The 13,678-nt window shown below is 42.7% G+C and overlaps 2 protein-coding genes across 2 annotated transcripts in view; one reads left to right on the top strand and one right to left on the bottom strand.

Moving 5' to 3' along the window:
* Positions 1 to 15: 15 nt before the first annotated feature.
* PLPP5 (phospholipid phosphatase 5) lies at positions 16 to 5,092 on the top strand. Its single transcript, XM_005856429.2, has 7 exons — positions 16 to 108; positions 260 to 368; positions 1,000 to 1,090; positions 1,721 to 1,784; positions 2,290 to 2,414; positions 3,302 to 3,472; positions 4,549 to 5,092. Exons 1-7 carry the CDS (start codon positions 32 to 34, stop codon positions 4,710 to 4,712), a joined length of 801 nt encoding a protein of 266 aa, XP_005856491.1. The 5' UTR covers positions 16 to 31; the 3' UTR covers positions 4,713 to 5,092.
* Positions 5,093 to 8,750: 3,658 nt separating this feature from the next.
* The window catches only part of DDHD2 (DDHD domain containing 2), a 22,430-nt gene continuing 17,502 nt past the window's right edge, over positions 8,751 to 13,678 (bottom strand). Inside the window, 2 exon segments of the mRNA XM_014536296.1 lie at positions 8,751 to 11,693; positions 12,496 to 12,603. Of these exon segments, the coding sequence (XP_014391782.1) occupies positions 12,522 to 12,603 (82 nt within the window). The 3' untranslated portion in view covers positions 8,751 to 11,693; positions 12,496 to 12,521.

The following is a 13,678-nucleotide window of genomic DNA, read 5'->3' as shown; positions in this document are numbered from 1 at the left end:
ACGTCAGCGCGCGTCCGGGCTGAGCGGCGGCATGGCTCGGATGAGGAAGGCAGCGGAGGCCTTCGGGGCCGAACTGGGCGTGCGGATCGCACTGTTCACGGCCTTCCTGTAAGCGGCTTACGGATCGGACTCCAGGGCCCGACACCCTCTTGCATGGACCGGGTGGGAGGGGCCCCGAAGCGCTGCAGGCTCTTCCGAGGTCGCGGGGAGCCGGAGGGAAGCAGACCAACGTGCTCTGCACTTTTTTGTTTCCCTTCAGGGTAACAGAGCTTCTCCCTCCCTTCCAGAGGCTTATCCAGCCCGAGGAGATGTGGCTGTACCGGAATCCGTATGTGGAAGCAGAGTATTTCCCTACTAAGTCGATGTTTGTGCGTGGAGAACGAGCCCTTCCTCCTGCCCCTGGGGACTGCTTACTGGGCTTTAACGCTGGGAAGCCAAAGCGGTCATTCTGGCTCCGAAATGGGCTTTGTGGGAAGCTTATTACTCGCTTTGATGATGTGCGAAGATGTTGCTTCCTAATGTTTAAGAGTCAGGTTTAGGGCGCCCTCCCCAGTGCGTCTGTGAGCGCAGTGCCGAGGGTGTGGGGCCATTAGGCTGGACCTACTGGAGCACCGCCCGGGTGCCTTAACCCAGACACTGAGTTTGTCTTTCCTGGGAAGCGGTTGGGTCTGACATGAGTTCTGTAACTTCCATCCCTCTGCCTGTGGGACAGCGGTTCTCAACCTGTGGGTCGCGACCCCTTTGGGGGTTGAACGACCCTTTCACAGGGGTCACCTAAATACATCCTGCATATCAGATATTTACATTACGATTCATAACAGTAGCAAAATTACAGTTATGAAGTAGCAATGAAAATAATTTTATGGTTGGGGGTCACCACAACATGAGGAACTGTATTAAAGAGTCGCGGCATTAGGAAGGTTGAGAACCAATGCGTGTGGGAGCTCCTTCACCAACTGGTTTTGTTTGATTGTTAACCTTTGACATGTTCTGGTTCAGGTCATTGCATTTGTCTTTCCACTGTCTCTGATCCTCCTGGCCAAATGTCTCAAGAAGGCGGACACAACGGACAGCAAACAAGCCTGCCTGGGTAAGAGCTAACCCTTTCTGGCTGGTGTCTTGCCTTAGTGCTGGAATGGGAAGGCAGGGTGTGGCCTCAGTGTGTGGAAGCCACCGAGTTCTACATCCCTGAAGTACTTGTATCTGCCCTGGACCCCACTTGTTACCCTGGGAGACAGAGAAATAGCACTGTAAGAACTTTCAACCTCACAGGTGTGCCTGCGTGCCCTGGGTTATGTGTGCCTCAGAAATGGCTTCAGCCTGCACAGAAGTTCTCCCTGTGCCACACTGAGCAGCCAATTGCTGAGGGCCAGAATAATGTTGTTGTTGTTGTTGTTGTTAATCCTCACCTGAGGATATTTTTTCCATTGATTTTCAGAGAGAGTCAAAAGGAAGGGGAGAGAGAGAAACATTGATGTGACAGAGACACATCAATTGGTTGCCTCCGGCACACGTCCCAACAGAGGCCAGGGATTGAACCTGCAACAACCAGGGTATGTTGAACCGAGACCCTTTGGAGCGCAGCTGGCATTCACCACTGTATAGTCCGCTTGAGCCCGACCATTCCTCTAACTCAGAAAGGCCATGTCTGTTGTCACTGAGACAGTGACCATTCAATTCCTTCGAAGTGGATGCCACTAATGATAGGTTTGTCTTCCAGCTGCCAGCCTTGCCCTGGTTCTGAATGGTGTCTTTACCAACACAATAAAGCTGATAGTGGGGAGGTAAGTGACAAGAGGGAGCCACCAGTGCCTGCCTCGGCCTTCCCGCGGCAGGAGAGATGGTTGATGGCACTCCGGCACACATCTTTCTCCTTATCCTTCTCTTCTTTATTCTCAGCCTGTTCTTGCTCCCTTCCCTGCCCCTCAGTCCTGCGGGTGACACTGGGCTCTTTTCGGTCCCAAACAGCATTTCCCATTGACACCCACAGCAGTGTTCAGTGTCCTCTAGAGTACCCCCTGAAGCTGCACTTGCTGTGACTTGCTCTTTGCCCTAAAAGGTAACCATGTGCCAAAATAATACCTGTGCTGGCTTGGTTCCCCCACCCCCCAAATTAAACACTGACCCTGGAAATAAGGCTTTTCTCTAGTGGTGACTATACTAATCCAATCTCATGATTTTGCCTGGGACACTATTTAACCAACAGTTAACAGGATTATGGATATCTGATACACTAAAATATAATTTCTGGAGTTGTGACCAGAAATGACATCTGCTCATTTCTTCCAGACCACGCCCGGACTTCTTCTACCGCTGCTTCCCTGATGGGCAAGCCCATTCTGACTTGACGTGCACAGGAAATGAGGATGTGGTGAATGAGGGCCGTAAGAGCTTCCCTAGTGGACATGCTTCCTGTATGCCTACCATGCGGACTCTACTTCTGTGGTTTGGGAGATCATTGCATTTAACGTAGGAAGCTTGTGAGGATGGATACATCGTACTACTCTTGTTCTTGTATCTAGAAATTGGAGACACCCCCCCATTTTTAAGAACCCCAAGATTTCACAAGCCTGAGCCTCAAATATTAGGGTAAATATTCAAGAATAGGGGAGGTAGTTTACTTTCATGAGATTTGAACATTTTATTACTATTACTATTGTATTATTTGTTAATCTTACCATCTGGTACTAGTCATAGAAATATTAACTAACCTTTGACACTATGTGTCAGGTGTTTTGAAAAGCACTTTATTTTTTAAAATATGTTTTTATTGATTTCAGAGAGGAAGGGAAGGAGAGAGAGAAACATCAATGATGAGAGAGAAACATCAAGTGGCTGCCTCCTGCACACCCCACAATCCGGGCATGTGCCCCAACCAGGAATCGAACCGTGACCTCCTGATTCATAGGTTGACTCTCAATCACTGAGCCACACCAGCTAGTGGAAAGCATTTTAGATTCTACCTCATTTGACACTCTACTAGCCCAATGAAGTGGGTACTATTATTTTTACGATTCCCATTTATACATGAGAAAACTAAGGCATTGAGAAGTAAAGTAACCTGCCCAAAGTCATATACCCAGTACTCCAAAAACTATTAGGATAAATATTAATTTTGGATCACAAAATAAAGTGTTTAATTTTTCCTTTAGTTTCCCTCTCCCTCATAATCAGTGTTCTACTCCAGAAATATATTTTTTAAAAAAAGGGATAAAATATGTTCATGTCCCCTGGCCTCCTACTTGCAGATTAGTGAGTAGCTTCCTTTAAAACATACACTTACAGGTCTTCCCTCTTCTAGTTGCATTTGCTGGGCTGGCCTTTGCTTCCTTCTACCTGGCAGGGAAGTTACACTGCTTCACACCACAAGGCCGTGGAAAATCTTGGAGGTTCTGTGCCTTTCTGTCACCTCTTCTTCTAGCAACTGTGATTGCACTGTCCCGCACCTGTGACTACAAGCATCACTGGCAAGGTAAGCAAGGTCTTAATGCCATGGAAGCTTTCATGTATCTATCACTCATCATTTTATCTCCAGCACCTGGCACAGAGAAGACGCTCACTAAGAGTCTGTTGAATGAATAAACCAGTGAGTATGGGATGGTCTGGGGCCTATACTAAGAGAATGCATTTATAACTACATGAAAGATGAGAAAGGAGACTGGACCTTTTAAAGAGATAACCAAGAATTAATGTCCTAATTTTTCCATTATTCTGAGGCATCATAAATCTAAAGATATGTTTTACAACAAACCTCAAAGCTCAAATTTATTTACTGTGTTAAAATAAAAATCAAGTTGTCATGAGATCTTGTTCAGAAATGAAACTAAAATTCAATGAACGTAAACTAATTTTTTTAAAAGAGAGATGACTCCTGAAGAGTTATTCCTTCCTCTAGAATGCTTTAAGTGGTGAAAACAAGGAAAACTGTTAATAGCATGAAGTGAACCTTTGTTATTCTTCTGAATTAAAAAAAAAAAAATCAATCTAATGTACTTGAAAAAGGCTTCTTATACTTAACTAAAAATGTGTTTTGCTTTGGTGCTTAGAGAACAATCTGATAATCCTGTAAACTTTATGGTCAAACTGAGAAAGCCCTAAACCTGGGTTTTGGCAGCCCAAACAATGAGAATAACCTGGAGGGCCAAGTTCTCTATACTGTGTGCTGTCTGACATGATTGAAGAGACTAATACAGTGGTTCTCAAGCTTCCTAATGCCACGACCCTTTAATACAGTTCCTCATGTTGTGGTGACCCCCCAACCATAAAATTATTTTCGTTGCTACTTCATAACTGTAACTTTGCTACTGTTATGAATCGTAATGTAAATATCTGATATGCAGGATGTATTTTCATTGTTACAAATTGAACATAATTAAAGCATAGTGATTAATCACAAAAACAATATGTAATTATATATGTGTTTTCCGATGGTCTTAGGCGACCCCTGTGAAAGGGTCGTTCGACCCCCCCCAAAGGGGTCTCGACCCACAGGTTGAGAACCGCTGGTCTAATATGATTAAGAGAAGACTTCATCTCCTCTCTCTCCAGATGTTCTAACTGGATCCGTGATTGGCCTGACATTTGCCTATGTCTGCTACCGGCAGTATTACCCTCCTCTGACTGATGCAGAATGCCATAAACCATTTCACAACACACTTGTACTTCCCACTGCACAAAAGAATTCTATGGATCCTTATCATCTTGATATTTAGAAACTGGAGCTACCTCAATGGAAAAGAATAGGTGAATCAGCCCCTCCTCTCTGGACCATGGGAAGACAAGAATTTCCTACCTTTTGACCTGTTAAAAGATACAAGTGAGGACATCAGCATTTCATTCTGTTCCATATAATTATGCAGTTTTTCCCCTGCTCACATGAATTCATCATGAGGAGTCACAAGGTTCCTTTTCACTACTGTATGCCACGCATTCTCATAAGAGATCTTCAATAATACTCCAACAGCGTACGAATCTGGTTCATAAGATTGGTATCCCAAGGTCTACAGAGGTGTTTCTCCATATAATGCCTTTGTTGTTGTTGTTAATCCTCACCCAAGGATATTTTTTCCATTGATTTTGAGAGAGAGTGGGAGGGAGGGGGAGAGACAGAGGGAGAGAAACATAGATTGGTTGCCTCCCACACACACTCCAACCCTGAGGATTGAGTCTCCAACCGAGGTACATGCCCTTGACTGGAATCGAACCCGAGATCCTTCAGTCCATAGGCTGACACTCTTATCTACTGAGCCAAACCGGCTAGGGCATAAATGCCTCCCTTAGAAGGATCTTGTCACAAGGAAGCCTTTACATAGCCCTACTTTATCCTAAAAGCTAGAGTCAATTCTCAAAACTTCATTTCCTATACCTCAAAATCTTAAAATTTAGGGCATGACCAACTACATTATTTTAGTTCCGTTTACTTTCTCTGGTGACAGTTCCATCAAGCCTTAACTAGGGGAGTATCCGTTTCTGGCTGGTTTACCACTGCTTTGCATATCTTATCCAAGTCCAGCTAGATAGTGCTGTCTATTTTTAATACTGGACATAAATGATTTGTCAAATTACTAAGTAAACACAATAAAAAAGAAAATGGTTAGGAGTGTGGTTTCAGTGCTAATAACTGATGACTGTTTCTACCTCATTTGTCCTTAACTGTTCATGAGCTTCTTTCTCTCCATGACCGAAGATCTTCCCAAATGCATCAACTTTGCCAACTGGCTAAGGCAGGAAAGAAAAATAACAGAGATCATTATCTGAAGGACAAATCTTTTTCTGTCCCTCTTCATAATGAACTAAAAGGAACAATTACAGGATATCATTAGAATGGATGCTCTAGTACCTACAACTAACTTTCTCTATTGAGGTTATATGTTAAACTAGAGGCCCGGTGCACAAAAATTTGTCCCTCAGCCCGCCCTGTGCCCTCTCGCAGTCTGGGACCCCTCAGGGGAAGTCCACCTGCTGGCTTAGGCCCACTCCCTGGGGGATTGGGCCTAAGCTGGCAGTCAGACATCCCTCTGACAGCCTGGGAGCCCTCGGGGGATGTCCACTTGCCAGCGGGGAGCAGGCCTAAGCTGCAGTTGGACATCCTTAGTGCTGCTGAGGTGGGAGAGGCTCCCAGCACCACCGCTGTACTGGCAGCCATCAGCCTGGCTTGTGGCTGAGCAGAGCTCCCCCTGTGGGAGTGCACTGACCACCAGGGGGCAGCTCCTACATTGAGCGTCTGCCCCCTGGTGGTCAGTGTGTGTCATAGTGACCAGTCATTCCCAGTTGTTCTGTTAGGGTCAATTTGCATATTACCCTTTTATTATATAGGAATTATATAGGATAAAGGCCTGGTTCATGGGTGGGCATGGGTGGGGCCGGGTGGGGGTCCCGCTGGGGTGCCTGGCCAGCCTGGGTGAGGGGCTGATAGCTGTTTGCAGGCTGGCCAAGCCCCCCAGCGGGGACCCTCACCCCATGAGGGTGTGGCCATCCTGGGTGAGGGTCTGATGGCTGTTTGCAGGCTGGCCACGGCCCCCAGCCACCCAAGCTCCCAGTGGAGGCTGGCTGGAAGCAGGTATCTGGGATTTATTTATCTTCTATAATTAAAACTTTGTTGCCTTGAGCAGAGGCCACAGCCAGTCAGGGCAGGCGGGAAGCTTGGCTTCCTCCATTGCTGGGGCAACCAAGCCTCCTGCTTGCTCCAGCTCCGTGGCTGCGGCCTCCATCTTGGCTGGGTTAATTTGCATATAGTCGTTCTGATTGACTGGTGGGCGTGGTTTGGGCGTAGTGGAGGTGCGGTCAATTTGCATGTTTCTCTTATTATATTAGATATGACCTTGTCTTATACATTAATTTCTATAACATATTTTCAGTGTATCTTTTCCCTTTAGTAAATGTGATACTCAAATAAAATGGTGAATGTGTGTTTTTGTACTTAAGTGTAGCGTTTGAGAGCTGGAACGTTTTCAGAGTAAAACACTGGTTTCCCTTTCTGACATAAGTGATTCAACTACAGTAGTGGCCGATTTCTGTAAACTTCAAAGGACAGTCTCAGTATTTGCCTTTAAACCGCCATGCTATAAACTCTAAAGTATATCTGCCTATGACAATGAAAACACCAGGCAAGGGAAAAGAACTTAAATATTAGCTTTTTGCTCAAAAGTTTTATTTTTTAAATGTGTTTAGCAATCCACAGGGGAAGAGAAAATGGTTATTATACAGAATTTCTTTATGGTGAATGAACCAGGTAATGGTAGGCAACGGGTCAATATGGTTTTATTTCAGTATTTACTCGAGTTTTAAATATAATCATGTAAAAAAACAGACATTTCAAAAAATGCAAAATATTACAAAGCTAATTAGTGCTATTAATCTTTCCATGCAAACAATACCAATTCTGGAGTTGAGACTATGTATAAAATGGTACTCTACCAGAGTTTTAAAATAGGCTTGGTCAAGAGATTGCACATGACACAACAGAAATAGTGCAAATAATACACAACTAAAATCCCTCCCATTGAGGTGCCAACAATAATCAAGGCTCAACTACAGGAGATATGCAGCCCACACAGGGGATGCACCTGGAGTGCCCAGCTTGGGTGATCGAGGAGGCTATGGCACTGGACACTATAGGAAACCCAGTGCATTAGGCCACTCTACAAAGCCTGAGAGATGTAGCAGCTCTACTTAATACATAGAAACAAACACAGGGAAACTATCAAAATGAGGAGACAAAGAAATGTCCCAAATGAAAGAACGAAACTCCAGAAAAAGAACTAAACAAAATGGAAACAAGAAATCTAGATGCAGAGTTCAAAACACTGATTATAAGGATGTTCAACTAACTTAGAACTTCAGCAGCATGAAAAACGACATGGAAACCATAAAAAAGGAACCAGTCAGAAATGAAGGATATACTAACTGAAATGAAGAATAATTTACAGGGACTCAACAATAGAGTAGAAAAAGCTAAGAATCAAATCAGCAATTTGGACTATAAGGAAGCAAAAAACACCTGATCAGAACAGCAAAATAATAATCCAAAAAAGTGAGAACAGTGTAAGGAGCTCTGGGACAACTTCAAGCATAACAACAGTCACATCATGGGGTGGCCAGAGGAGAAGAGAGAGCAAGAAATTGAAAATCTGTCTGAAAAAAATGACAGAAAACCCTAACCTGGTAAAGGAAATAGACACGCAAATCCAGGAAGTTCAGAGAGTTCCAAACAAGATGGACCCCAAAAGACCCACACCAAGCACATCATAATTAAAAAGCAAAAGGTTAAAAACAATCTTAAAAGCAGCAAGAGAAAAATAGTTACCTACAAGGGAGCTCCCATAAAACTGTCAGCTGATTTCTCAACAGAAACTCTGCAAGCCAGAAGGGATTGGCAAGAAATATTCAAAGTGATGATCATATAAAGAAGCACTCTCCAGGCAAGAAAAAGCTAAAGAAGTTAGTCACCACCAAACTAGTATTACATGAAATGGGGGTGGGGGGGGCGGGGGGGGGGGGGGGGGGGGGGGTAAGACCAAAACTGAACAATAAAATGGCAGTAATACTTAACCTATCAACACTTGAATCTAAAAAAAAAATAAACGAACAAACAGAACAGAAACAGACTCATAAATACAGAGAACATTTTAATGGTTGCCAGATGGGAGGGGGGTTGAAGGGATTAACAAGTATAAATTGGTAGTTATATAACAGTCATGGGGATATAAAGTACAACATAGGGAATACAGTTAATAATAGTCTGATAACTATGTATGGTGTCCTATGGATACGAGATTTATCAGGATGGTCACTTAGTAAACTATAGAATGTCTAACCACTGGGTTGTACACCTGAAACTATTGTATGTCAACTAATTTAAAAAATGATTAACAAGATATACAACTAAATAAAGGACTTAAATCAAGCTTATTGGGGTTCCCAGGTTGAGGAATCGGAATCCTTTCATGGGCCAGCATGCCAGGGCCCCCAAGTTCCAAGACCTGGCCCTATGAAATCTCTTCATCTGGCTGTTAATTGAACAAGAAATAAGCATATCTGATCTTTCTGGAGATTTGGGGAAGTTGCAAAAAATACAAAGAAGAAAAATGGTCATGTTAATAAGACCCGAGGCTTCGTACCTAAGGCTGCTGCTGACCAGAACTAATCGTCTTTAGGGCTTATGATTAAGGCAGTGGACATGCAAGGAAGGAGAGAGGCAGGTCTGGATGTTCTTACGTTGACAGCTGAATGCAAAAGCAGCCAGATGGAGACGATGCACAAGGCCAGGGTGGGAAGGGATGGGGAACTTCCATGCCCTCTCCTGGCGCACCACTCCCTGCACTGCACCTCCACGTGTTCACCAACCCAGCAGTTCTCCGAATCGAGTGAAACTTGCTATGTTAGGTGTTATTTAAGAGTATATTTGACATCCATTTGGTCATCAGTTTTTAATGTTTCACTGTTATTTACAGCCAGAAAGGCATCCATTGCCTTACTACACTGCTTCATGATTAGAATGCTTATTTGTATTATCCTCTAGATGTTTAACTTTTAGAATAGTTTTTTTAAATGAAATATGTTCCCTAAGATGCTAGTGAATTAAAATGTAAATATGGTAACTTTGTGTAATTACAACCAGTACAGAGATGACTGGTTTCATATGTAGTCCTGTGAAACAATTAACCTTTACTGACAGTATAACTTCATTAAGGATATCCATTGATTCAACTACTAAGGACAGATGGAAACTAAGGGACAATTTTGCTACCCACTCAACATTCAGCAGATGTTGAAATTGGTAGATTCTAAAAATACTTAAGAATTTCTAGCTCTAAGTTATTTGCCTTCATTACTTTTCTTTATAAAGCTGTACAATTACATAAATAAATATTTGTTTCCAGAGGAAAAAACAAGCTTATTACCCTCTATAATATATAATCATGATAATACCATAGGTGGATAGACAACATATAAAGCTCTTTTACAGTTACTGCCCCACATCAGCAGGATAGAAACATTTCTTATAACAAGCAGTGGTTTATCCAGCTATCCAGAGTTATGCCGTTCATCTTTGGTTATACTCACTCTTGCTTGTCCTTTGGTTTACTCCTAAATAGTACCAATTCTGCTGATATGAAGGGCAAAAGCTTCCCCTCTAATATATATTGAATGCTACTTAATTCTCAACCCTTATTTCAAACTCAGAATTTACATACAAAGGAAATAAAGTATTCAATATTATCTGAAACTACTTAGTGGGTTAGTCATCATTAGTCTATAAACCAGATGGGCAAAGAAAGGCCAGGCTCTGACCTATACCCCAACCTCACCTCTACCATCTCTAGATGACAGTAATTAACTTTCCCCTTCCTTTTTTCTTCAGAAAGGGATAAACACTGCTTTCCAAGGGATGGCTTAAGTGAATGTTAAATGCCAGTGCTTTCACAATACCTTGCTACCTTTATTAAAAACAAACAAACAAAAAACAGCTTGCCTGGCATGCCACTCAATGGCCTGTGGAAATCTGAGAGGAGTGTATCACAAAGAACACTGCAAAGACAATGACAAACTGACCAATGAGAAAGACAGTGGTGAGTAGATGCCTTGGAAAAAAATCAGTCACATTCACCCATTTTCTTCAAGGTACATCTCACTTTGCATGTTCTGACACTGACTCTGGAGTAGCTGTTCCTTGACTACTGCATAGCCAAACCTACCTGCTCAACCAATACTGCCTGTGCCATGAGCCTTTTAAATAAGCACTCTGGTGTATGGGTCCCTAAGTAGGCAATGATCACAAAATGTTTTTAAAGAGGACACACAATACTACCTTCATTCAAGTTAATATGGCAGGTGACTTACACAAATTATATTACACCATAAATGCAAGAGTAAGATTTTACTTATTCAAGGCTGTATAATTTCAGGTTTGTCAGCCTTTATAGCTTTACCCTCAACTTAAGAACAGAAGCTACTACCAAATAATAAATCAGACTTCATCTAGATATATAACATCTTTGCTTTATAAAGGTGCACCAAATGTGAACTAAACTGTCCACTTTAGACTCTCAGAGGAATCCAAACAGCTGGAAAAACAATGAACAGCATAGCATCAGTGATTCCTAACAATAAACCTGTCACTCAGCTGTAGAGAGTAAGTAATAATTTCTTCAAGTTACATTTTAGTCTTTCTTCATACAGAATTCATAGAAAAGAAAAGATAGCTCAACAGAATTTGACTGCCCAACAGTCTTTTCCATATCCATTTAGACGTAGCCTTCAATGCAGAGAACACTAGTGAGAGAAGAATGTACCCCAATTACCTGCTGAATTTCAACAGTGTGCTTCCAAACTAAAACATTTCCTAGAAAAATTTTTACCAACCCAAAACAAATCAAACTCAAAGCAGATTTACTACCATCTCACGTGATAGGCAATAAAGTCTGGTACCTATATAATGTCATCAAAGAATTAAGGACGCAAACCACCCCCAGCTATAAAGAAAGAATGGCAAGTATTTATATGAAGCCAGTGGTAAAAAATAATAGGGTGTCTTTCCTTTGCTTTTCCACTCACTTCCAAAATGGAAGATTATCTTCCAAAGCCCCCAATGGTGAGTGACAGGCAACATGCAAGAAATGATGCAGCTGAGGAGAGGAAAACTGCAGCAACAAACAGGTGGATTTTCTGTTGAAGGACCCCTCAATGTCCATCTAGGGAGAAAGGGGAAAAGAAGTCACCATGCAGGCACAACTGGAAGGCACCAAGGGAGAATGCCAGAACCTAATAAATACTATATATATATATATATATATAATGTCTAAGTGACCGTTAGGACCCAACAACCGAAATGACCAACCAGTAGCTATGACATGCACTGACCACCAGGGGACAGACGCTCAACGCAGGAGCTGCCCCCTGGTGGTCAGTGCACTCCCACAGCCAACCTCCTGCGACCCCTCCCCCTGGCCAGCCAACCTCCCACAGTCCCTCCCCCTGGCCAGCCAACCTCCCACAGTCCCTCCCCCCCGCCAGCCAGCCCCCCAATAGGCCTCAATCACCGGCCAGGCCAAGGGACCCCACTGTGCAAGAATTTGTGCACCGGGCCTCTAGTTAGATATAATCACATCTAAAAGACCGAGTAAATCTCAGGATGGGCTGTTTGTAATTAAAATTGTAACTGTTGCCATGGTAATTCTTAGATGATCAGAACTATTAAGATTCTGAGTTTGGATCCTAAAAATGACAAATATTATTGGGCCAAATCACTAGCAAAGCCCGTGTGCACACATGCACGCTCACATACATACTAATCACAGCACTATACACCTTTTCCCCATGAATGTTAATCAGAGTCCCTTTAAAAATGAATAATAACTAAAACATTTCCTAGAAAAATTAGAGTTTAGTGACAGGCAACAGAAAAGTATATTTATAAAGAGCCCAACTCCTTAGTTCTTTATAACATGTTAATATGTAGGAACTATGCTATATACATGACGTTTAAAAACTTACATTAGGCAGCCATAGAAGATTCATTTTTATTGTAAAGGCTGATCAAGGAAGATACCCTGGGTTTGATAGATTTCTTTGAGGACCAGCAATACTGTATCTTCAGACTCCCTGTAAGGAGAAAAAATTATGTTGTAAAAAGAAGAAACTAACATTTATACTAGATGCTTTACATATATTAACTCAATCTATGCAACACCTTGCAAATTCATCTTTTTACTATTGCAAAAAGTCAGACTCAAAGGTTATGTAATTGGCAGTGGTTTGGAAGTCTAGCATTACCAGTATGTCCAGTAATATAAAAAAACTAGCAGTAAATAACCAAGAACTATTCCCTTTTTAAAAAATATATTTTTTATTGATTTCAGAGAGGAAGGGGAGAGGGAGAGAGAGATAGAAACATCAATGATGAGAGAGAATCATCAATTGGCTGACTCCTGCACATCCACCACCAGGGATCGAGCACACAACCCAAGCATGTGCCCTGACCGGGAATCAAACCGTGATCTCCTAGTTCCGTGGTCGGCAAACCACGGGTCGCGAGCCACATGCGGCTCTTTGGCCCCTTGAGTGTTGGTCTTCCACAAAATACCACGTGCGGGCGCGCACGTACAGTGCAATTGAAACTTCGTGGCCCATGCGCAGAAGTCGGTATTTTGTGGAAGAGTCACGCTCAAGGGGCCAACGAGCCGCATGTGGCTCGCGACCCGTGGTTTGCCAAGCCGCAATTTGCCAACCACTGTCCTAGTACATAGGTCAACAACACTCAGCACTGAGCCATACCAGCCAGCAAACTGTTCACCCCTGTTTGCCCTAGGAGCTGTGTCTGTAAAGATATTGCTACGACATGTCTGCTATTTTGCTGCCTATGGAGTCTTGTAGGATTTTTATGGTTTCCCATCTTACATTCAAGTCCTTTAGCCATTTTGAGTTTGTTTTTTATGTATGGTGTAAGTTGGTGATCTAGTTTCATTTTTTTTGCATGTATCTGTCCAAATTTCCCAGCACCATTTATTAAAGAGACTGTTTTGACTCAATTGTATGCTCTTGCCTCCTTTGTCAAATATAAATTGAGCATAATGGCTTGGGTCGATTTCTGGGTTCTCTGTTCTGTTCCATTGGTCTATATGTCTGTTCTTGTGCCAGTACCAGGCAATTTTGAGAACTGTGGCTTGGTAATATAGCT

This window comes from Myotis brandtii, unplaced genomic scaffold, assembly GCF_000412655.1.
Source record: "Myotis brandtii unplaced genomic scaffold, ASM41265v1 scaffold103, whole genome shotgun sequence".
NCBI lineage: Eukaryota > Metazoa > Chordata > Mammalia > Chiroptera > Vespertilionidae > Myotis > Myotis brandtii.
This window is presented reverse-complemented; position numbering and strand designations above follow the sequence as displayed.